Source organism: Haliotis rufescens, unplaced genomic scaffold (assembly GCF_023055435.1).
Source record: "Haliotis rufescens isolate VD_foot unplaced genomic scaffold, xgHalRufe1.0.p SCAF_11, whole genome shotgun sequence".
NCBI classification, from domain to species: domain Eukaryota; kingdom Metazoa; phylum Mollusca; class Gastropoda; order Lepetellida; family Haliotidae; genus Haliotis; species Haliotis rufescens.
In genome coordinates, this window is record NW_025963791.1 from 30,206,295 (window position 1) to 30,229,341 (window position 23,047).

The 23,047-nt window shown below is 42.1% G+C and overlaps 2 protein-coding genes across 3 annotated transcripts in view; one reads left to right on the top strand and one right to left on the bottom strand.

Annotated features, from left to right (window-relative positions):
- LOC124132587 (short-chain dehydrogenase/reductase family 9C member 7-like) overlaps positions 1–5,804 on the bottom strand; it is a 21,815-nt gene extending 16,011 nt beyond the window's left edge. Inside the window, exon 1 of the mRNA XM_046496563.2 lies at positions 5,666–5,804. The gene's annotated coding sequence lies outside the window, so the exon portion shown is untranslated. The remainder of the gene's footprint in view (positions 1–5,665) is intronic.
- On the top strand, positions 3,948–16,459 carry LOC124132588. 2 transcript variants are annotated; one of them, XM_046496564.2, is made up of 4 exons: positions 3,948–4,078; positions 7,858–7,930; positions 14,987–15,124; positions 16,085–16,459. In XM_046496564.2, the coding sequence occupies exons 1-4, from the start codon at positions 4,064–4,066 to the stop codon at positions 16,270–16,272; spliced, it is 414 nt and encodes a 137-aa protein (XP_046352520.1). In that variant the 5' UTR covers positions 3,948–4,063; the 3' UTR covers positions 16,273–16,459. The 2 variants fall into 2 exon arrangements, with proteins under 2 accessions (XP_046352520.1, XP_046352521.1); XM_046496565.2 differs by lacking the exon at positions 3,948–4,078 and adding an exon at positions 4,110–4,225 and having other exon boundaries at positions 16,085–16,456.
- Positions 16,460–23,047: the final 6,588 nt, after the last annotated feature.

Genomic DNA, 23,047 nt, shown 5'->3' on the forward strand with positions numbered 1-23,047 from the left:
ATACTCGTGCTCGTGGCTTTCACCGAAGTGGTAAACGTCTGAGACCTGCATCACTTCGGGCTTTCCTCCCACATTAAGCTGACACGCCGCGATATAACTGTAATACTGTTAAAAGCGGCGTTAAACCCAACTCACACACTCACTCACTCACTGTGTTCAATATCGTTGTTGTTGTATGGTACTTGTTGTTGTTGCCGCACTTATTCCAGCGATATGACGGCGGTCTGTAAATAATCGAGTCTGGACCAGACAATCCAGTGATTTACATCATGAGCATCGATCCAGGAAATTGGGATACGATGACATGCATCAACCAAGTCAGCGAGCGTAAACCACTCGATCCCGTTAGTCACCTCTTACGACAAGCATAGTCGCCTTTTACGGCAAACATATCCTACACCGGATCTTCACGTGTCCTCTTAATATTCCTGCTATATGACAGCGGCCTGTATATAATTGAATCTGGAACAGACAAACAAGTGATTGTTATTATGAGCAACGCCCAACGCTGTCAGGGTGCGATGACACGTAATCGACCAAGTCACCGAACCTTACCATCCGATCCCTTTAGTCGCCTCGTAAATCAGATCAAATCAGATATTTGACTCCGATGAAATTCCCCCGAAGATCCGAGCATACATTCATAAAATGTCGCACCAGGACGACCATCGGATCAGCCAATCAGCGTCGAGGTTACTAATTTCTCAGCACTTGTAAGCCAAGCATTTAGACATTAATATCCGAATGCAAATTATTAATGCCGAGATATTACACTGTTGTGGCTATTTTTATACGTCCTGTCGTCTCTTAGCGTCACGGATTCTACACCTAAAAGGGTGTTCTATCAAGATAATATATTTTGGATTGTGTGGATTTTCGTTAAGTTCGAAATTCCGATTTGAGGCGGTAACGAAAGGAAGGCAAAACCTGACATATCACTGGCTCAAGAACCCGCCCATTCACCATATAATTTTAAGGCCAAAGAGGACAGAGGAGTGAGTGACTATGAATTTACGCCGCTTCAGCAAAATTCCTGTAATATCACGGCTGGGAACACCAGACATGGGCTTTACACATTTTTTTTATTTTTTTTTTTTATTCAGTCATATACACAGGATACATATGCACTCGAAAAACAGTACAGCTTTATGAATACAGGTACTTCTCAAAAGGATGTGGTACAGAGGAGGCCTAAGGCATAATCCACATCATGGTACAGATGAAGGCATATTTATGTATACAATTAAGAAGATGCGGTATTTATGGTACATCAAATTATGTTGCAAGCATCAAGTGAATAAGTTATTTTGCAGTTTGAGTAAACAAAGCCCATTTTCTATTAAAGGCAGAGAAGTCGTTATTTCTACGTGCAATATGATATTCAACGTCATAAATACTTGTTATTGTGTTCTTAAAAGCAACAAAGTCAGGCTTTACACATTGTTACCATATTGGGAATCGAACCGGGTCTTTGGCGTAAATGGCGAACGCTTTAACCACTAGAGACGGTAGAGAGGTATCGAAGTAAAAGATCTGACTTTTATTATATTACGTTGTTTTGTACAAATTCCATGGGGGCACGGGTGGCACAGTCGTCTTAGGCGCCGCGATTCGCTGTGCAGAGTTGCGCATGAACCCGTGTGAGTGTGAGTGAGTTGGGTTTAACGCCGCTTTTAACAGTATTCCAGTTATATCACAGCGTGTCAGCTTAATGTGGGAGGAAAGCCCGAAGTGATGCAGGTCTCAGACGATTACCACTTCGGTGAAACCCACGAGCACGGGTATGGTGCTGACAAACCTAGAAACATAATCGGGGCGAACCGGGATTCGAACCCACAATCATAGGTTTGTGGCGTGCCCAAGGGACGCAACTCTGCACAGCGAATCGCGGCGCCTTAGACGACTGGGCCACCCGTGCCCCCTTGAGGTCTGTTAACGAAGCAGAGCACTTGAACAGTCCGGTGGCTTCTGCAAATGAAAACGCCCTGTAAAATAGTGTTACCGTTGTTGTAGGTAAAAAGAAGTTGAATGTGTCTTCAGCGAGATAATCTACCTAACATAACCCAACAAACTATGTCATCATCGTATGGTAAGCAGTTATTCATATGAATAACACAACAGAGGTCAGTGTGACACTGGTCAAGCAACATGTCATCAACAGTGGATTACATCACTATACGCGTCACGTTAACCTCTGTTCTTCGTGTGAGTAACAGGTACATACAATGCATTGTTGTGAGTTTTGCAGGTTGTTTTAGTCACATGATGATCAGATCAAGGACACATTCTCTCCGATTTATATAAGATGTGATATTATAGTAATCGTAAGGTTATCGTGCAAAGCATGATCATTTACAGATGCCATCGGACTGTTCAATTGACCTCCTTCTTTGGGCAGTTAGTGAAAGATCTCGGGCTTCCGCAAATAATAATGCCGCAAATATGGAAAGTAGCCTTTCCTTGTAATAATATTCTGTGTCGATGATTTTATACGATTAAAGTGAGTGAGTGTGGTTTTACGCCGCTTTTAGCAATATTCCAGTCATATCACGGCGTGTCAGCTTAATGTGGGAGGAAAGTCCGAAGTGATGCAGGTCTCAGACGTTTACCACTTCGGTGAAAGCCACGAGTACGGGAATGGTGCTGACAAACCTAGAAACATAATCGGGGCGAACCGGGATTCGAACCCACAATCATAGGTTTCTGGCGTGCCCAAGGGACGCAACTCTGCACAGCGAATCGCGGCGCCTTAGACGACTGGGCCACCCGTGCCCCCTCACACATTGTACCCAGGTGGGTGTTTGGCGTGACGAGCGAACGATTTAACCACGAGGCTACCCCACCGCGCCACGAATAATTAATAACTAAAAAGTCAACTGACAAACACGGATTAAGTTATCAACCCACTTTTCATCATATATTTATTTGTATTGTTTATTGTCATGGAATGATGTTAAAGATGTGGCTAACGTCTAACGGTTTTACGCCGCTTTTAGCAATATTGCAAATATATCACGGCGGGGGACACCAGAAATGTGCTTCACACATTGTACCCATGTCGGGAATCGAACTCGGGTCTTCGACGTGACGAGCTAATGCTTTAACCACTAGGCCACCACTAAAAAGTTCACCAAACATCAAACAATTAGCAGGCCTTGCGGTGGATTATGCAGCCTGTTCTTGTGGGAATGATGTTTGTTGTTGTCGGAGTGAGTGAGTGAGTGAGGTGGTTTTACCGTCGCTTAGACCAGTATTTCAGCTATATTGCAGCAGGTCAGCTTGATGTGGGAGGAAAGCTCAAAGTGGCCGCTTTGGTGTATCCAACGAGAAAGGTGAGGTGAGGTGAGGTGAAATTGGGTTTAACGTCGCGTCCAAGATTATTGCACTTATATAGCGACGTGCATGCACGTGTATGTGTGTGTGTAGCTGCTTGTACTAGTCCGGACTGATGCCGATTTATAGTGCTAGCTCACTGAGATACCATGCCGCAGTTTAACATGAATACCCCACTCAGACACAGTATACTGACTCCGAGCCGACAAGTCCTTGTTTTAGCCCCTTAATGTCGAGCGACAGACAGGGTAACAACAAGTACACTCTTTTAACGTCTTGCTTGTATGACGCGGCCGGGGATCGAACCCCGGACCTTCCGCTCTCCGGGCGGACGCTCTACCACAAGACCACGGAGGCGGTCTCCAACGAGAAAGGCTATGGACTACCAAACGCAGAAACGAATTTGGGATTCGAAACCATGACTATAGGTTCCTGGCACGCCTAAGGGACGCAACTCTGCATAGATGTTTATTGTTGGAATAGACACGTGTTGTTGTAACATGAAAAAAGATACATAGAAGGGATCTAGAAGAGAGTGTCGCCGAGACGATTGGTGATAAAACCGCTGATGCTGCAATTGCAAGATTAACTCCCCCACTCACCATATAACAGAGGGAGGATCTCATCGCATCACGATATGAGCGCAAACAAGGAATATTGACAAGAAGATTGCAATCTGCAGAGCAGACCTTTAATTCATTATCGCCATGTGGTACACAGCATTCAGCAAATGACGCCAGAAACAGTAAGATATTGTATCAAATGAACAGCAATCAGCGTCAAACAGCTACTGTCGTCACATCCTCTCCTCCATCATGTCATTCCAAATCCGTAACAATTGTTTTATTTCACATTCTACATTTTGCTTTGGAACTAGCTGCAAGTCGGGCATGTAAGTACATGCATTTTAATTGTAGTTTTCAACATTTTATTTTATCGCAACAACATATTTGTTATCAGTTTTTGACCAATTGTATTTTGGTAAGTTTATGCAGTGACCTACAGTAGGTGTTGGAACATATACTCGTGTAAAAAACGTAGCCATGAATTTTCATTATTTTTCAAACTTCATATGAAACGATAGTTCACAAATTGTTTGGGTTAAGGGTGTACTTATATTTTATATGTCTTGGGAACTCGAAACACAGTCGGTTACTACTGAGCACTCAGTTGAAAGAGTCTTTATTCTATTTCTGCACAACATATGTCGGCTGACATGGCCCCGTGCTTGTCGTAAGAGGCGACTAACGGGATCGGGTGGTCAGGCCCGCTGACTTGTTTGATGCATGTCATCGTATCCCCGTTGCGCAGATAAATGCTCATTATGTCAATTGCAATCACTGGATTGTCTGATCCAGATTCGATTATTTACAGACCGCCGTGCGACGTTAAACAACAAACAAACAAACAAATCATGTCTAGGATGTCTTGAGGCGAGTTGTGAATATGAATGGACCTTCCATGCATATTTACAAGGCGTCAACTAGTCTTAGTGCACCTACATATATAAGTCATGGTGCCATTGTGTCTGGGACAGTTCCTTGGCTGATCGCGCGGTCAACTGACAAACACTGATTAAGTTGTCAACCCACTTTTCATCATATATTTATTTTTATTGGCCCGACATGGGTACAATGTGTGAAGCCCATATCTGGTGTCCCCCGCCGTGATATTGCTGGAATATTGCTAAAAGCGGCGTAAAACCGTTAGACGTTTCGTGCATATTCACATTAAAAATTCTATTAATATTTTTGACAGAGCCTTTAAGGAAATATGCATGACAGCTGACCTTAACTATTGACTTTTTGACCAGTGATTATTTTGTCTCCTTTTTGTTTAAAACAAATGTATATTCTTATAAGATCTGGTAAAATTAAAACTTGACAGAAAAGCTCTGTTACGAACAAAACATCCCTGAGGCTTGTCTACGAGGCGACTACATAAAACTATTTAATATAGCCAGAGTACAGGAGATGTTACTGTAGAGCAATTTTAGCAAACGCTAATGTCGTCTCTCGTTGGGAGGAAGTCTTTTTGTCCGCGATACAGCTGGTTGAGAGTGTCTGTCAGTGTAAACACGAAATCCACAAACACACTATCGTATAGACCCTTTGAGGAAGGAAACAGGGATATAACACTATGTTAGAATTGAGTTTCACTTTGTGTATGTTCATTGGAATTTGAACCTTTATACAGTGAGTGCCAAACATTGCATGGACGTCGCCGAAAGCTACGACGTTTAAATTTATACCACTTGGTCATCATTCGTTAAAGGTTGATATTTCAATGAACTCACACAAAGTGACTGTGAAATAAAAACACAGTGCATTACCTTAGAACGTTGCCTCCCAAGTTCGGTCAAGTGACATGAAATGTATAATATTATCTCTGGTACCAGGAGATGACTTGGGTCAACAGCAAGCCTTTAGTGTCATGTGTCCAGAACATGTTTTACAATATCAGCTTCATATCTTACAGGCAGAGTCAAGTTTCTTGGTTAATGAATACCAAACACGCAGTGTGTTTGACAGAGTGGGACTCAACCCAACCCAACTGGGACTCACAAAAGTCTTTTTGATAAGAATCTGTACTTTACTAAAAACTGTTATCCAAAATATAACATTTGTTACATTTGACCACTTTCTAGATGGAGAGAACGCGAGAGAGAGAGAGAGAGAGTGAGAGAGAGAGAGAGAGAGAGAGAGAGAGAGAGAGAGAGAGTTGGGTTTAACGCCGCTTTTAACAGTATTCCAGTCATATCGCGGCGTGTCAGCTTAATGTTGGAGGAAAGCCCGAAGTGATGCAGGTCTCAGACATTTACCACTTCGGTGAAAGCCACGAGCACGGGTATGGTGCTGACAAACCTAGAAACATAATCGGGGCGAACCGGGATTCGAACCCACAATCATAGGTTTGTGGCGTGCCCAAGGGACGCAACTCTGCACAGCGAATCGCGGCGCCTTGGACGACTGGGCCACCAGTGCCCCCTGATAGAGAGAGAGAGAGAGAAAAAAAAACACCACTGTACGAAAACTACGTACACCTCAAGTTGGTGGAGAACATCTTCCCGAAGCAAGGGCATTAACAGACAATAAAAGTCCAGTTTCCACCCTCGACGGTTTCCACAGTTACAGTTTAGCTGGACTAACGAGTCCATTGCATAGTCAAATCAAAATCGTGTGACCAACTAGACATCCGGTTCGCAAACAACATGGATTTCAAAGTGCAGATTTCGGTCGACTGTAGGATTTGCGAAGCATGTGTACCGCCGAATGGGTGTCGACAGATATTTTGCTAATTTTTTCATGTTTTTTAATTAAGGTGCTCAAGTGATTTGATAGTAAGACCCGTTTTATTATAAATTTAGATCTTGATTATCGATCCCGTTAGTCGACAAGCATAAACGCCTCTTAAGACAAGCATGGGTTTGCTGAAATCCTATTTTAACGCAATGTCAGTTCTTTTAAGTTCCTTAAGAACAGAATTTATAAACGTTGGCACCCAACGAGAAGATATCTAATATAATATTCATCTGTAAATGTTCATGAATAATACTTTCAATGGATCCGTGTTTTAGACCAGTGTCTTCCTTAGGTTCAACAATGTTATACGTCTATCTGACAGTAGAAGTTTTTTCTGTCTCCTTGATTGAATCTTCATTGATGTAAGTTGAGGGACGTCCAGACCGAGGATCATCATCAAAGCTTGTACTCCCAGCCTTAAACATAGCTGCCCAAGGTTTAACAGTGTTTATAGTTCACACACACACACACACACACACACACACACACACACACACACACACACACACACACACACACCTCAAATAGTTGGCCATTACAAGGCAAGTGAAGTTAGAGTGACCACTTGGCAGATTTAGATAATCCAGGGAATACTGAATACATACGAATAGCATTCTTGTCAAGCATACCCTGGCCGGGGCCCATTATAAGACCCAGAATTACGTAATACCATTATCAATTGTTTTATTTATTACTTTGTTCAAGGTCGTAAAAAATATGTTACTAAGAACACATAAATGTGTGCGGATTATAAATGGAGTTTAGGAATATAAGATGAGCATAAGTTATATATAATTGTTATCGTTTCTCCCGTTTTATTCACATGTTCCCTGACAAGCAGCGCATGCCAAAATTAATATATATTGAGTTTTACATTGAAAGTCATGGCGTCATTATCAACATGTCGCAAGCGCGTTCCAAAAGACGCCTGAGCGATCTGAGAAAGCATTCAGTGACAAACGCTTTTAAAACAAATTGTGGGATATTCCAAATTAAACGTATTTTTTATCCCCAGACTGTACCTAACAGAGATTCTGTCTTATCGGGGATTTCATTTAAGCTCAAACATCCTGTAATTTTGTGTTTATTCATACAGGATGTGTCAATTAAGTTGGGACTATAAATTCGCGAGGGTAACTTGTAGCGACATTTGAAGTCAGGCTGTCCAACATATACAAACCCACAACATACCCGGCTCTTCTCTGACGTTTTTCTGTTGCAGTTTGATATTATTGCGACGATGGGACCTAGCTATATTTTTCTGGTGGTTCTGACTGTGGGATCTCTCGCTAAAGGTACGTTCTTACACATCGTCAAGAATGTATTGTTAATTTCGAATTTTCATTTTCGCCATGTGAATAACTCGTTCCAGTCTATTTCCAGTCTTAACCTGGACCTTGGATGAAAGTGAAGCACCGCATACTTTTTCAATAAACTAGCATTTCTTACAAAGTGCATCCTGTATTAATTCTCTGACCAAATACATTGGTTCAAGTTTACAAACTTACATACTCACATTAAAGTACTGAAAACGAAATCGATTATCTAATGGCAGACCGCCTCCGTGGTCTAGTGGTAGAGCGTCCGCCCGGAGAGCGGAAGGTCCGGGGTTCGATCCCCGGCCGCGTCATACCAAAAGACGTTAAAAGATGGTACTTGTTGTTACCCTGTCTGGCGCTCGGCATTAAGGGGTTAAAGCAAGGACTGGTCGGCTCGGAGTCAGTATACTGTGTCTGAGTGGGGTATTCATGTTAAACTGCGGCATGGTATCTCTGTGGGCTAGCACTATAAATCGGCATCAGTCCGGACTAGTACAAGCAGACACACAAACACAAACACAAACACATACACGTACATGCACGTCGCTATATAAGTGCAATAATCTTGGACGCGACGTTAAACCCAATTTCACCTCACCACCTCACAGTCAGTACTGCTCCAACTATATGACGGCGGCCTGTAATTGTTCCGGCAGTCGGGGCCAGACAAACCAGTGATTAACATAATGAGCAACAACCAACACCGGGGTACGATTGCCCCGCCCATGTAGTCGCCTCTGACGAAAAGGATATTATGTTTCTCGGGACAATTTCTACCCCTGAGCCCCCACGATGTTAATCTATATGGACCAATATGCCAATGCACAGTGTCTGAACTAAATGACACTTCGATCGATTTCTATTTTTCATTAACTTTATAGAAACCACTATGCCAATACACTGTGTAGATCTTATGATGAAGTCTTTGATGTAAACTGACGATCATAAGAAAGTATTCTTGTGGGAAATAAATATAGTTTATATATAGAAGATAGTATTGTTGGTGAGGTCAAGTGAAAAGGGGTTTAAGACCATTGCACTTATAGTGCGTGTGAGGCTGCTTGTGCTAGTCCGGACTGATGCCGATTTATAGTGCTAGCATGATTACCCCACTCAGCCACAGTACACAGTAAGCATGGCGACCATCGCCTATGAATCAAAACATGTCATCGTTTACCGTTCATCAAGCTTATAAACAAGCAACTATCATAACATGGTGGCAGCGGTAAACAAGATTAATCACCAGGATTACGCCATAAGTAGCGGACAGCGCTAAACACGCAAGTTTGACCATCAAACGAACTTTTGCCATACCGGCAAGAAACACGTGTGTAACCTAGTTTCGTTTTCGAACTTTTGGTGTCATCATTAACCAGAAGCATGTCTCGAATTCCTCTTATGGACTGGCAACAGGCGGATATCGGCGAATCATTCAGTTTATTCAAACAGACTTTGCAATTATTCTGTGAGGATGAAGAAATTACTGACAAAGAAAAAAACGCTTTGAAGATAAAACGTGGACTTGGCAACGAGGGTTTACGTCGGTTGAACGCTTCGGGTTTGAGTGAACGTGACCTAAAAGATACAGATAAAATATGGACTTATTTCGAAAAACAACTCAAATTACAAGTTAATTTTAGAGTGTATACACTTGAGTTGATGCAATTCAGACAAAAGGAGGAAGAAAACATAGATGAATTTGTAACCAGGTGCAAGACACTAGCATTAAAGTGCGAGTTCGATGAACCAGAACTTCAAGAAAGAATATTGGAATTGCTAATTGCTAGCACTCCTTTTGAGGCTCTACAACATGATTTGCTGAAACAACCCAAAGGCTATAGTCTCTCCAATGCTCTAGAAGAAGGTCGGCGATATGAAGCGATCAGCGCAGGTCATCGTCAAGTCAAAGATCTCAATCCAACTCCAGCTACCACTGCCGAAGTAAACGCCATCAACCACAAGTATCGAGCCTGTCAGAATTGCGGTCTGAAACACAAGCCGAAGTCCTGTCCAGCTTATCAAGACACCTGTAATGCTTGTGATACCAAAGGTCATTGGTCCAAGTTCTGCCGAAAAACCAAGCGGAAGACATCTCGACAACGTAGACACCGATCGAAAAGTAGACATAGACAGAAACCAGCAAAGACCTTCAACTCAGTTGACAGTAACCATGGTAACAACGATCCAGTTACTACCGATGATTAAGATTACTCTCTTCTGTATCATGCAGTCACCATATCCAACTAATGCATGGATGCTATCGACACAAGCCGTGATTCAGCTTACACAGATCTCAAGGTCAAAGCTCCGATGATCAAGGGGATCCACAGTCTTCGTCTAAAGGTCGACACTGGCGCGGCTGGAAACACACTTCCTGTTCGAACATTTCGACAAATGTACGGAGATCGTCTATATGCGGATATTCTCCAACCTGCAGACGGTATCAAGCTTACAACGGTCTGGAGATCAAGTGTGTTGGTACCATGTCAATCAAGTGTAAATTCAGAGACTCTAGTTTTGAAAATACGCTATTCTACGTAGTCGACGTTTCAGGTCCCGCCATCGTTGGTCTTTCGTCATGTGAATCACTCAACATAGTCACAATCAACTGTGATGAAATCAAGCCAGAAACAGTTTCTCTGTTGGTGTGGAAGATCTGAAACAGAAGTATCCTCAACAATTTGATACTATCGGGAACTTTCATACATCTGCTAAACTTACCTTGAAACCAGATGCAGAGCCCTTCTGTGATCCTTCCAGGAAGTGCAGCATACACCTGAAGAATAAAATCAGAGCTGAAATAGATCGCATGGAAAGCATCGGGGTGATAAAACGTGTAACAGAACATACAGACTGGTGTTCCTCACTCACGTACGTCACCAAGAAAAATGGCTCCTTACGCATATGCCTTGATCTGTTTCACCTGAACCAAGCTCTAAAAAGATGTCCAACCAAGATACCTACCTTGGAAGAGTTGAATCCGGAGTTTGCCAAAGCCAAATTCTTCTCCAAGCTAGATGCCAAGGCAGGCTATTGGTCTATACATCTCGACGAGAAATGTCAGCTCCTGACAACATTTAGGACGCCGTTTGAGGCCTACCTGAGTTCGTACATACCTAACTACAGCCCAGAATCCAAGGTACTACGTGATCTGTTGAAGAAGGACGCTATCTATGTGTGGGAACCTATTCACGAACAATGTTTTGATCGTCTGAAGACTCTCGTGAATGAAGATTCATGTCTCGCCTACTACGACATGGACAAGCCATTGACTCTTGAGGTCGACGCATCAATGAAAGGACTAGGTGCAGCACTTCTACAGGAGAAACCAATCGCTTTCGCATCGAAATCCCTTACACCTACACAATCAGCCTTCTCAAACATTGAGAGGGAAGCCTTATCACTTGTTCATGGAATGCAAAGATTTCATACTTACCTGTATGGACGCCATTTTCATGTATCACAGATCACAAGCCACTTGTGATGTTACATCAGAAACCCATCAACCAGGCTCCACCGAGACTCCAGCGAATGTTCTTGAAGCTCACAGGATACAACTTTGATCGTGAGAAGTGGTCGTGTAATCAAGACACCACAGAAACTCAAAGACTGATCTAATATCTTCAGTTAATGTGTCTGATAATGTAAAAGTTTCTGTTATCATGGACTCCGAAGTTAATTTCATGTGTTTTTGCAAAAGTGGATTGCAATGTGTGTTTATTTCTTTATTTCAGGTTATCAGTGCAAATGACTCTAATCTGTGAACTGTACTACAAATCAGTAATTGTTCATCCTAGCCATCTAGTGTATTGAACATACACATCCCCATTGTGCAATGGAGTTACCAGACCTTTTCACCATATACAACTCCAGTATTTTATCTAGTCATTATCCAAAGACTCTAGATACTCAAGGTGCTATAAGCATTTGTGTTTATGTATAACCTTCTTAAAGGAGGGGGATGTTGTAAGATGTATTAACAATCTTATTTCGTTTATATGTAAATCCCGTTTCGTCTAAAGTGCCAATGCCACTTTTGTACTAACTGTTTTAGGCGCTAGTAATAAAAGCATGGCGACCATCGCCTATGAATCAAAACATATGCATGTCATCGTTTACCGTTCATCAAGCTTATAAACAAGCAACTATCATAACACAACTAGACCACGGAGGCGGTCGAAAGTATTGTTGGAGAAGTAGCAAATGAAAAATCGTCACAAGTTGCGCTGCGCTTGGGCGATGCTGCACGTGTAAAGTCAAGTTGTGACGAAAACATGGAATGCACGTGAAGCAGGATATCCATGCACATAAGGGTATAAAAACAGTGGCATGCACACGAACGTTATCAGTCATCAGTAAAATATATGAGAAGGCTGAATGTGATGGGGAACTTTATGCGCATCTCACAAAAATCGTGCACTGTACGAAAACGACGATCGCTTAGTTGGATCACCGTTACAGGACGTCTGACTCCACTGTTCACAGGCCACGAAGTGAAAGTCCCAAAGTTCCCCGTCATTGGGGACCGCTTCAAAATAGATTCTTCACTGTTACCTTATTAACACTGACTGCGCTTGGACGTGTCACCAGTCGTCACACCATAAGTCGCCGACTTCGAGAGCATGGCATCAGGGCCTGTCGACCATTCACAGGTTTGACGATGATGACGAAGCAACACCGGCTTTGGCTTTAAGTAACGCCAAGTTCAACGTTGGCAATGTCGTAACTAGCAACGTGTGAATGATTTGGTTGGTTGGTTTGTTGTTTTACGCCGCACTCAGCAATATTGCAGCTATGTAAATAATCGAGTCTGGACCAGACAATCCAGTGATTGACATCAAGTGCATCGATCCACGCAATTGGGATCGAAGACATGCATCAACCAAGTCAGCGAGCCTGACCATCCGATCCCGTTAGTTGCCTCTAACGAGAAGCATAGTCGCCTTTTAAGGCAAGAATGGGTTGCTGAAGACCTATTCTACCCCAGATCTTCACGGGGTTGTGGGTGAATGAATGGCTCCTTGTTGTAATCAGGAGACTACAGTTTGGAGGTAGCAGTGTGATGGTTTTGGGTAGGATATGTGGCCGACAGAGGTTGTCAATGATGGACATCTTAATGCCCAGCTTTATATTGACCTCTTGTTACGTCTTGTCTTGTGGACCCGTGAAGATACGAGGTAGAATAGGTCTTCAGCAACCCATGCTTACCGTAAAAGGCGACTATGCTTGTCGTAAAAGGCGACTAACGGGATCGGGTGGTCAGGCTCGCTGACTTGGTCGATGCATGTCATCGGTCCCAATTGCGTGGATCGATGCTCATGATGTCAAACACTTGATTGTCTGGTCCAGACTCGATTATTTACAGACCGCCGTCATATAGCTGGAATATTGCTGAGTGCAGCGTTAAACAACAAACCAACCAACCAACCAACCAACCAACCTGTCTTGTGATCGTTCTTGCAACGTAACCCCAGCATTTGGTGTCACCAGGACAATGCAAGACCTCACACAGATCGTGATATACAACAGTTTCAGGACACGAACAACGCCAGTTGCCAGCCATACAACATCTTTGGGGTCATCCTGACCTGAAGATCCGACGCCATCCCAAACCTCCAATGAACAGAAATCAGATGGCGCTGGCACTGCGTGGGGATTGGAGGGCAATTCTTGATGAAGTCATTAGACGCCAAACGAACTCTTCGTCATGTGCACGCCCGTATGTTTGCACGTGGAGGCCATGCACAAATCTGACGCATTGATATTCATTTAGTGACACTAATGATCATGGTAAATCACATGTCGTCCTGTGTGTAATCTATGAAATCGCCCATTTTACCCCCAATCTCATTAAAATCAGACCTTAGTTCTCGCTATCGCTAAACAAAGATCTGAAGACATCTCATTAGGGGTCACGTCAGAACGACCTTTCATCCGGCCAATCAGAGCGTCGCTTACCAGATCATGAAAGTGACATTCGGAATGTGAATTCTGATAATGAAACCTCGAATACTTCAACACGGGGTATTCCGAACCATAGTTACGGGTTTAGCGACTGAATCCATACAATGTAGACCATCAATTAGCCATTCCAGAATGTTATTTTGTTCAGGTTTCAAATTTGTAATCGAGAATTTGTCAAAATATGTTTCGAAGCGTAGTGGCCAATTTGAAATTAGTGCCGTAAAGCACGAGAAAGCTGCCTTCTGATTGGCTAATGTCGACTTCTTGTCAGTTCTTCTGTCGGTCGGTCAAAGTTCGCGCAAGGTCGGTCTGACGTGACCCGTAATGGGATGTCCTCAGATCTTTGTTTAGGGGTAGCGAGAACTAAGATCTGATTTTAATGAGATTGTTTACCCCCAGTGCTGTGTGGGATCTGTGATGTTGACACGTGATGGTCAATAGTGTTATTATTATTAAACATATTTTATTTCCAAAACTACAAGGGATTGGGCACACGTACACCACTTATTACATACTTCTCCCTTCTCCCCAACCAATAGTTTGTTTATTAGAGTTAAAATCTCGCCAAATTATTATACTTTCGTAATACATCATTAGCATCAACATGGGGTATTTCCTTTTCATCTTTTTGAAAAACTGATCGCTATACATTCTTATCATCGTCAGTTATAACTAAACAAACATGGTTATGTGATTTCAAACGCAGCGTTATGTTTTCGGGGCTATGTAACATATTGATTTGTTTGATAGGCATTACTTTGAAGTTGACGGATGACAAATTAGATACAATTTATGGATAACAACTTCTTTAATACTGTACTGTGCAATTGTTGTTACTGTTAATCCTCTACTGTTAATCCTCCACCTACTATATATATTCTGTACAATGTTCCTCATTCAGTCTTGCTTGAGTGAGTGAGTTGGGTTTAACGCCGCTTTTAACAGTATTCCATCTTGTTTGACAACGGTATAAGGATCTATACCGAAACGTCGCCTTTACAGTAATAAAGAAGTTGTTATCCATAAATTGTGTCTTTATGAAACATATTCACGATCTTTTCTCGACAGTCGATGGCATAAGGTGTTTTCGGTGTGTATCTCTGACAAAACCCAACTGCACTGCTGGGACCGGCCTGCCCTTGTATAAGTGTGCGGCGCACATTGAACACTGCTCTGTCTACGTGTCTATCGCTGGCGACAACACAGGTAAGGCCACACTTATTTTATTTTCAGTGTGTTAGTCTCATTGATGATCGGTATCGGACACAAATAAATGTCTGAAGAAACTTAGCTTTGTTGGTTCGTTTGGTGTTCAACGTCAAGCTCAGCAATAGTCAGGCTATATGACGGCGGTCTGTAAATAATCGAGCCTGGACAAGACAATCCTGTGATTGACATCATGAGCATCGATCTACGCAGTTGGGATACGATGACATGCATTTTTGTTTTAAGGTCAACGGAGCTTATCACCACAATCAGAAAGCGAAAGAAAATAGCTGAATTTAGTTTTACTTGCCGGCCGCTCAATTGTCTTGATGATTAAAAAAATTAGAAGGGCACGCCTGCAAAAAATCATAAAATGAAGTCACTAAACTCTTTTACTTTATAACTAGCATTTAATTAAATATTCTGTATGAATGGCCGCTCCAGGGCTCTTATAAGAACCAAACGTTATCAGAAGTAAATACGTTTACATGTTACATTAAAGTATTTAATTGCAGTTTGTGAAGAATTAGCAGTTATTTCGTTCTCTCTAAACCAAACGGCCCAACTATTTGAGCGTTATCATATTTCTATTTCGAAGGACCAAAACTAATTGGTCAGTAAACTCCTACGACATGAAATATTAAACGTGTGGCCTACTTCAAGGTGGCATGCTTAAATCAAAACAAACACTGTCATCAGCTTAATGTTACGTACCACTTTTTTCTCCCTACCAAACACATTATTCATGTTGAGGAAACTCATTAAACTGACACTATCGTTCGGATAATAATGATTAATGTTAAATTCTCCCGAACAAGCTTCGATTATGACGTCGATACATAAAACGCATTGCTTGTATTTAATTGTTTCAAAATAGCCTCCCTGTCCATATCGATTCCTTGTTGTTTGTATTTGACAAATGCGAACAAATATTCCTTGTAAATGTAAATCTACTTTCAGATTATCTGGTAGTCCGTGACTGTGGGATAGCTGAGATAAGCAGGTGCATCACGAAGGTCGTGGATAATCGTGACACCATCACATGCTTCCGGTCATGTGATCAAGATGGTTGCAATGGTTACCCGATACAGGAGATGCAATCTCACAATCGGCCAAAATTCGGAAACCGGAGTTTAGACCTGTCATAATTACATTTGACATTATCAAAGCCAGGGCATACCATATATAAAAAAACGCGCAAATAAACCCGTTGCATAAATCTTTGTTTCGTGATTCGTAATAATAATTTTAATGCTTAGTCCTACATTGGTTTGTTAGTCATACCTTATTAGGCACATCAGGTAATACCTTATTAGGCACAAGACGTAATACCTTATTAGGCACATGACGTCATACCTTATTAGGCACATGACGTCATACCTTATTAGGTACATGACGTAAAACCGTGTTAGACACATCACGTCGAACCTTATTAGGCACATGACGTCATACCTTATTATGTACATCACGTCATACCTTTTTAGACACTTCACGTCATACCTTCTTAGGTACATCATCTTCTTCCTTATTTGGCACATCACGTCATACCTTATTAGATACATACGTTATTCCTTACTTGGCACATCACGACATACCATATTTGGGACCTCATGTCATTCCTTATTTGATACATGACGTCATACCTTATAAGTCAGATCACGCCAAGCCTTATTAGGTACATCACGTTATTCCTTATTTGGCACATCACGTCATACCTTATTAGGTACATTATGTTATTCCTTATTTGGCACATCACGTCATTACTTAATAGGCACATGACGTCATACCTTATTAGGCAGATCACGCCAAACCTTATTTGTTTTCTTTGTTTGTTTGTTGTTTAGTACATAACGTCATTCCTTATTAGGCACATCACGTTATGTTTTATTTGGCACATCACATCATTCTTTAGCAGCCACATCACAAAATATTTTAATAGGCACATCACGCCATACCGTATTCGGCACATCACGCCATACCGTATTAGGCACATCACGCCCTACCTTATAAGGCACATCACGCCCTACCTTATTAGGCACATCACGCCCTACCTTATTAGGCACATCACGTCCTTCCTTTTTAGGCACATCTCGTTATAAGGCAAAAATACATTGTCCCCGAAAATTGTTGAAATTAAAATTTATGCTTCAGACTGTTGGAACAAAAGTAATTGCCTGCCACAAAATGTCATCGTTGCAAATTGTTTTTCTTTTAAAAATCAGGCTTATAGTATTTAATAAAACAAAATATATCTGGTTTTGTAGCTGAAGCTGAATAAAATGTCCATTTATTTGGCGCCATACTCCTCGTCTACAATATGTTCATGGCGCATACAATGTCAGTTAAAAGACAAATTAAAAAGATAAGTCGTAAGTTGTGCTTTGAAAGAAGATTGAGGTTGGCACTGTCCTAAGTTAGTCTAACAGATTGTTCCACTCGTGGCAGTGCCATGCTGAAAGATCGAAGGCCTCCATCTGGGGACTTCGAGAAGATGCTTCTGCCTAGAACGCAAGACCCTGTTGGTTCAGCATACAGTGAGCAGGTTAGGTCATAGGGAGTATATCCGTGCCCACACTGATACGCCACGGACATAATCTGTATCCCCTCTGCTCTCCCACTGGTAACCAGGGAAACGACAGTGCTGGTGTGATACTGTCATACTTGATGGTCTTTGTAACACTACGAGCTGCAGTGGAGTCGAAAGATGGGGTCATGAGAGATATTGATAGCAAACTGTTGCAATAGTCAATGCGAGACAGTATCAGATATCTGGCAAAGGCTTCTGTTGTCTCCACCGCAAGGAGGTGTCGAATAGAGCCAATATTGAGAAGATGTAAGTGTGCTGGTTGTTTAACGCTGCATTCGAGTATATAATCAAGTCTGGAGCAGGCAAACCACTTGGGCAACTACGTATCCACGCCATCGGGATACGATGACACAATATCAGCCAAATCGTTTACTTTTTGTTGTTTTGCGCCGCACTCAGCAATGCTCCAGCTATGTGACGGCGGTCTGTTAATAATGGAGTTAGGACTAGACAATCCATGACATCATGAGCATGTTGATAATGGAGTTAGGACCAGACAATCCATGACATCATGAGCATGCTGATAATGGAGTTAGGACTAGACAATCCATGACATCATGAGCATGTTTATAATGGAGTTAGGACTAGACACTCCATGACATCATGAGCATGTTGATAATGGAGCTAGGACTAGACAATCCATGACATCATGGGCATGTTGATAATGGAGTTAGGACTGGACACTCCATGACATCATGAGCATGTTGATAATGGAGTTAGGTCTAGACAATCCATGACATCATGAGCATGTTGATAATGGAGTTAGGTCTAGACAATCCATGGCATCATGGGCATGTTGATAATGGAGTTAGGTAGACACTCCATGACATCATGAGCATGTTGGTAATGGAGTTAGGACTAGACAATCCATGACATCATGAGCATGTTAATAATGGAGTTAGGACTAGACAATCCATGACATCACGAGCATGTTGATAATGGAGTTAGGACTAGACAATCCATGACATCATGAGCATGTTAATAATGGAGTTAGGACTAGACACTCCATGACATCATGGGCATGTTGATAATGGAGTTAGGACTAGACAATCCATGACACCATGAGCATGCTGAGAATGGAGTTAGGACTAGACAATCCATGACATCATGAGCATGTTGATAATGGAGTTAGGACTAGACAATCCATGACATCATGAGCATGATGAGAATGGAGTTAGGACTAGACAATCCGTGAGATCATGAGCATGTTGATAATTGAGTTAGGACCAGACAATCCATGACATCATGAGCATGTTGATAATGGAGTTAGGACTAGACAATCCATGACATCATGAGCATGTTGATAATGGAGTTAGGACTAGACAATCCATGACATCACGAGCATGTTGATAATGGAGTCAGGTAGACACTCCATGACATCATGAGCATGTTGGTAATGGAGTTAGGACAAGACAATCCATGACATCATGAGCATGTTAATAATGGAGTTAGGACTAGACAATCCATGACATCACGAGCATGTTGATAATGGAGTTAGGTAGACACTCCATGACATCATGAGCATGTTGGTAATGGAGTTAGGACTAGACAATCCATGATATCATGAGCATGTTAATAATGGAGTTAGGACTAGACAATCCATGACATCATGAGCATGTTAATAATGGAGTTAGGACTAGACACTCCATGACATCATGGGCATGTTGATAATGGAGTTAGGACTAGACAATCCATGACACCGTGAGCATGCTGAGAATGGAGTTAGGACTAGACAATCCATGACATCATGAGCATGTTGATAATGGAGTTAGGACTAGACAATCCATGACATCATGAGCATGATGAGAATGGAGTTAGGACTAGACAATCAATGAGATCATGAGCATGTTGATAATTGAGTTAGGACCAGACAATCCATGACATCATGAGCATGTTGATAATGGAGTTAGGACTAGACAATCCATGACATCATGAGCATGTTGATAATGGAGTTAGGACTAGACAATCCATGACATCATGAACATGTTTATAATGGAGTTAGGACTAGACACTCCATGACATCATGAGCATGTTGAGAATGGAGTTAGGACTAGACAATCCATGACATCATGAGCATGATGAGAATGGAGTTAGGACTAGACAATCCATGACATCATGAGCATGTTGATAATGGAGTTAGAACTAGACAATCCATGACATCATGAGCATCGGTACACGCAATTTGGATACGATGACATGCATCAGCCAAGTCAGTGAGTCTGACTAGCCGATCCGGTTAGCCGCCTGTATCGACGGGTTGGGTTGCTGAAGACCAATTCTATGGAAGAAGCAGGATTGCATATTTCTCCGACTTATTTCCCAATTGCATAAGCTGGATAGAAAATGGATCAACTGAGTTGCCAATTGATACGGAGTCACATTCGATAAACTTGACACAGGACCAACGATCATTGCTTCGGTTTCAGTCCTGAAATTGTCTCCCAACAGATATGAAAAGGTAGTATTAACATAACTGGATTTATTTATATTAGTCTATGTCAGATGCTAGTACCATTGTTTTAAGCATACAAGGAAAAATGTTGCAATTCTTGAAGAAGTCCCCAGTACTTCGGGCTTGCAGGAACTGTTTGTTATCTTACGTCATAAGGTTGCGCGTGGGTCACCGTGCCCCGAAGACACAGATCGATAGGCATGCAGCACTCAGCAATATTCCAGTTATATGACGGGGGTCTGAAAATAATCGTGTCTGGAGCAGACAATTAAGTGATTTACTTTATGAGCATCGATCCACGCAATTGGTATGCGATGACATGCATCAACCAAGTCAGCGAGCCACGCCACCTGATCGCGTAACTCGCCTCTTACGACAAGCACAGTCGTCTATTAAGGCAAGCAAGGGTTGCTGACGACTAATTCTAACCTGGATGTTCACAGGTCTAACTTTGTGTAGGCCTTGATGTTGCTGTAGGTTTTGATACAGCTGTTATATTGCTGAACCGGCGCACACTAACAAAATTATCATCGCCACAGACTCTAGAGTACAATGCAGGATATCGGGACTACAACGGGAAGTGAGAATGTTCGCTAGTTCTAATAACACACACGATGTGGGTCGAGCTCATTTACATAAGAACGAGCGATGCGTTACATGTGCAGATAAAACTTTTCTTAAAGGGGGTGTCTTCTAAACAATCAGCAGTGAACACATATGTATGCTTTTAAAAGGGTGTTGGTGGAATGGGGTGCGCACTCCTGCTCCCCATCTCTGAATCTGATGGTGATACGATATTGCACGAAGTGACATAAAATCCCATTCCTTCATTCACATAGTCATTCGTTGTGTAATTGCAGACAAGCAGTATTGATTCAGGACAATGCGTTGACATTGTCCGTTTGTGCTGACACGACATGGCCAGACTCACACATAGGTGTATCAGCATTGATGACAGCAGCCTAACATTAAAAACAAAATCGGCGGACGGTCTGCTCGAGTGGAGTAACAAATAGTTTGCCACCAGTTACCTCCCTTTCAATGTTTCAGCGGCAAGCTCCTATCCAGCGCGTGACACCTTCGTACACTCTCGGTAACATCGTTGCCGTCAGTATGGAAGCGGCCATTACTAGAATCTTAAAATTTGCCCTCTAACCCCAAATGCAGTAAGTTTATACTTTTGTTTATGTCTTTGGGAATGACATCTTTGTGAATTTTGAAAAGTTTTACGACTGACCAAGTTTCCAAGATGAATTTACTTTTTTGTTTGTTTGATGAGATGGATGAGATTCCAGACGAACCGAAAATCACCCAACTTCCCCCTCACATTTTTACTAAACCAATTACATGATAGAAGAAATTCAAATTGACGCATGAAGAAAATAATGAGCCTGGGGTATTCAGCATCACGACTGTCACTTGTTTGTAAACATAACGGTCAGTCGGCTGCAAGTTCAACTCTAAGCATAGTTGTTACTATCACAGTGGGGAGCTTTGACTGGTGTCCTGGTATAGAGAGCTCCGTGAACGGGCTGTCGCTGTAAGGAGCTTGGTTACAGAGGTAAACGTCACACGGGCAATCTCATTAAAATCAGATCTTAGTTCTCGCTGTCGCTAAACAAAGATCTGAAGACATCCCATTACGGGTCACGTCAGAACGACCTTACATCCGACCAATCAAAGTGACAGTCGGAATGTGTTTTCTAATCATGCAAACTCGAAAAAACGTTAACACGGTGTAATCCGAATGACAGTTACGGCCCGTACGACTGATTCCGTCAAAATGATCGTCTATATCTCGCTCCCGTGGGATAAACATTTGAACGGAGGAGGCGTTGCACAGTACATGGGAAGCACTGCCACACAATCGCAACCATGTATTAGACATTCCGGAATGTTCGTTTGTTCAGTTTTCAAAATTGTAATCGAGAACTGTGTCAACATATTTTTCAAGCGCAGTCTGAAATGGAAGTCGCCAGGTTGAAACGAGTGCCGTAAAGCTCGAGAAAGCTGCTTTCTAATTGGCTGATGTCGACTTCTTGTTAGTCATTTCAGTGGTCAGTCAAAGTTCGCGAAAGGTCGTTGTGACGTGACCCGTAATGGGATGTCCCGGGTGTAATGGGTGACAACCACAAGTAAATTAAATGCCCTTAGCCTGGTTTATATATACTTAAGCGCTGGAGTGCGACATATTGCAGGTTTTAATTCTCGTTAATTACAAATCTCGTGTTTTATCCTTCACACAATTCCTTCGTACAATGTATTCAGCAATCTGACATCACAGACTTGGAGGCAATAGTATTTATCACAATGCATATTTCATTCATTATCCAAATGAATTGATCGATGTTCAAGATGTCAATCACTGGATTGTCTGGTCCAGATTCGATTATTTGAGCCGCCGTCATATAGCTGGAATATGGCTGATGGTGGCGTTACAGAACAAAGGAAGAACGTCACTTACGACCTGCATAGTTTGCCGGACATCTACTCCAAAACAGAACGGTGGTCCACAAGTACATAATGGCCATTCCATATCTTTACCATAACCTCAATGATCAGCGTATCTTGAAGACAAAACCACGATGTGGATTCTATTGTGGAGACACTAAAGTCTTTTAACCGGGTCCCAGGCCGGGGCGATTTGGCAAACGAACAGACAAATATACATATGGTTGTACTCTGCAATACAACACATATGAATCATGAATATGACGATAATAGACAATATTATCATATTATTTTTAAATAAAAAACACCATATGTTTAAAACAAGAGTCATCAGGAGATGACATATCCCCCCGGTCTGGTCTGGTCGGAAATGGAGTTTGGCGATTTATACCCCACTTTAGGTTCATTGTCATTGGATACCTTCAGTTCAGTG

What these genes read in the sequence shown, in the direction of transcription:
- LOC124132588 (XM_046496564.2), top strand. An exon ending in TGTGGGATCTCTCGCTAAAG is followed by an intron (nt 7,931 to 14,986) that starts GTACGTTCTTAC and finishes TTTTCTCGACAG; the next exon opens with TCGATGGCATAAGGTGTTTT. An exon ending in TATCGCTGGCGACAACACAG is followed by an intron (nt 15,125 to 16,084) that starts GTAAGGCCACAC and finishes ATCTACTTTCAG; the next exon opens with ATTATCTGGTAGTCCGTGAC.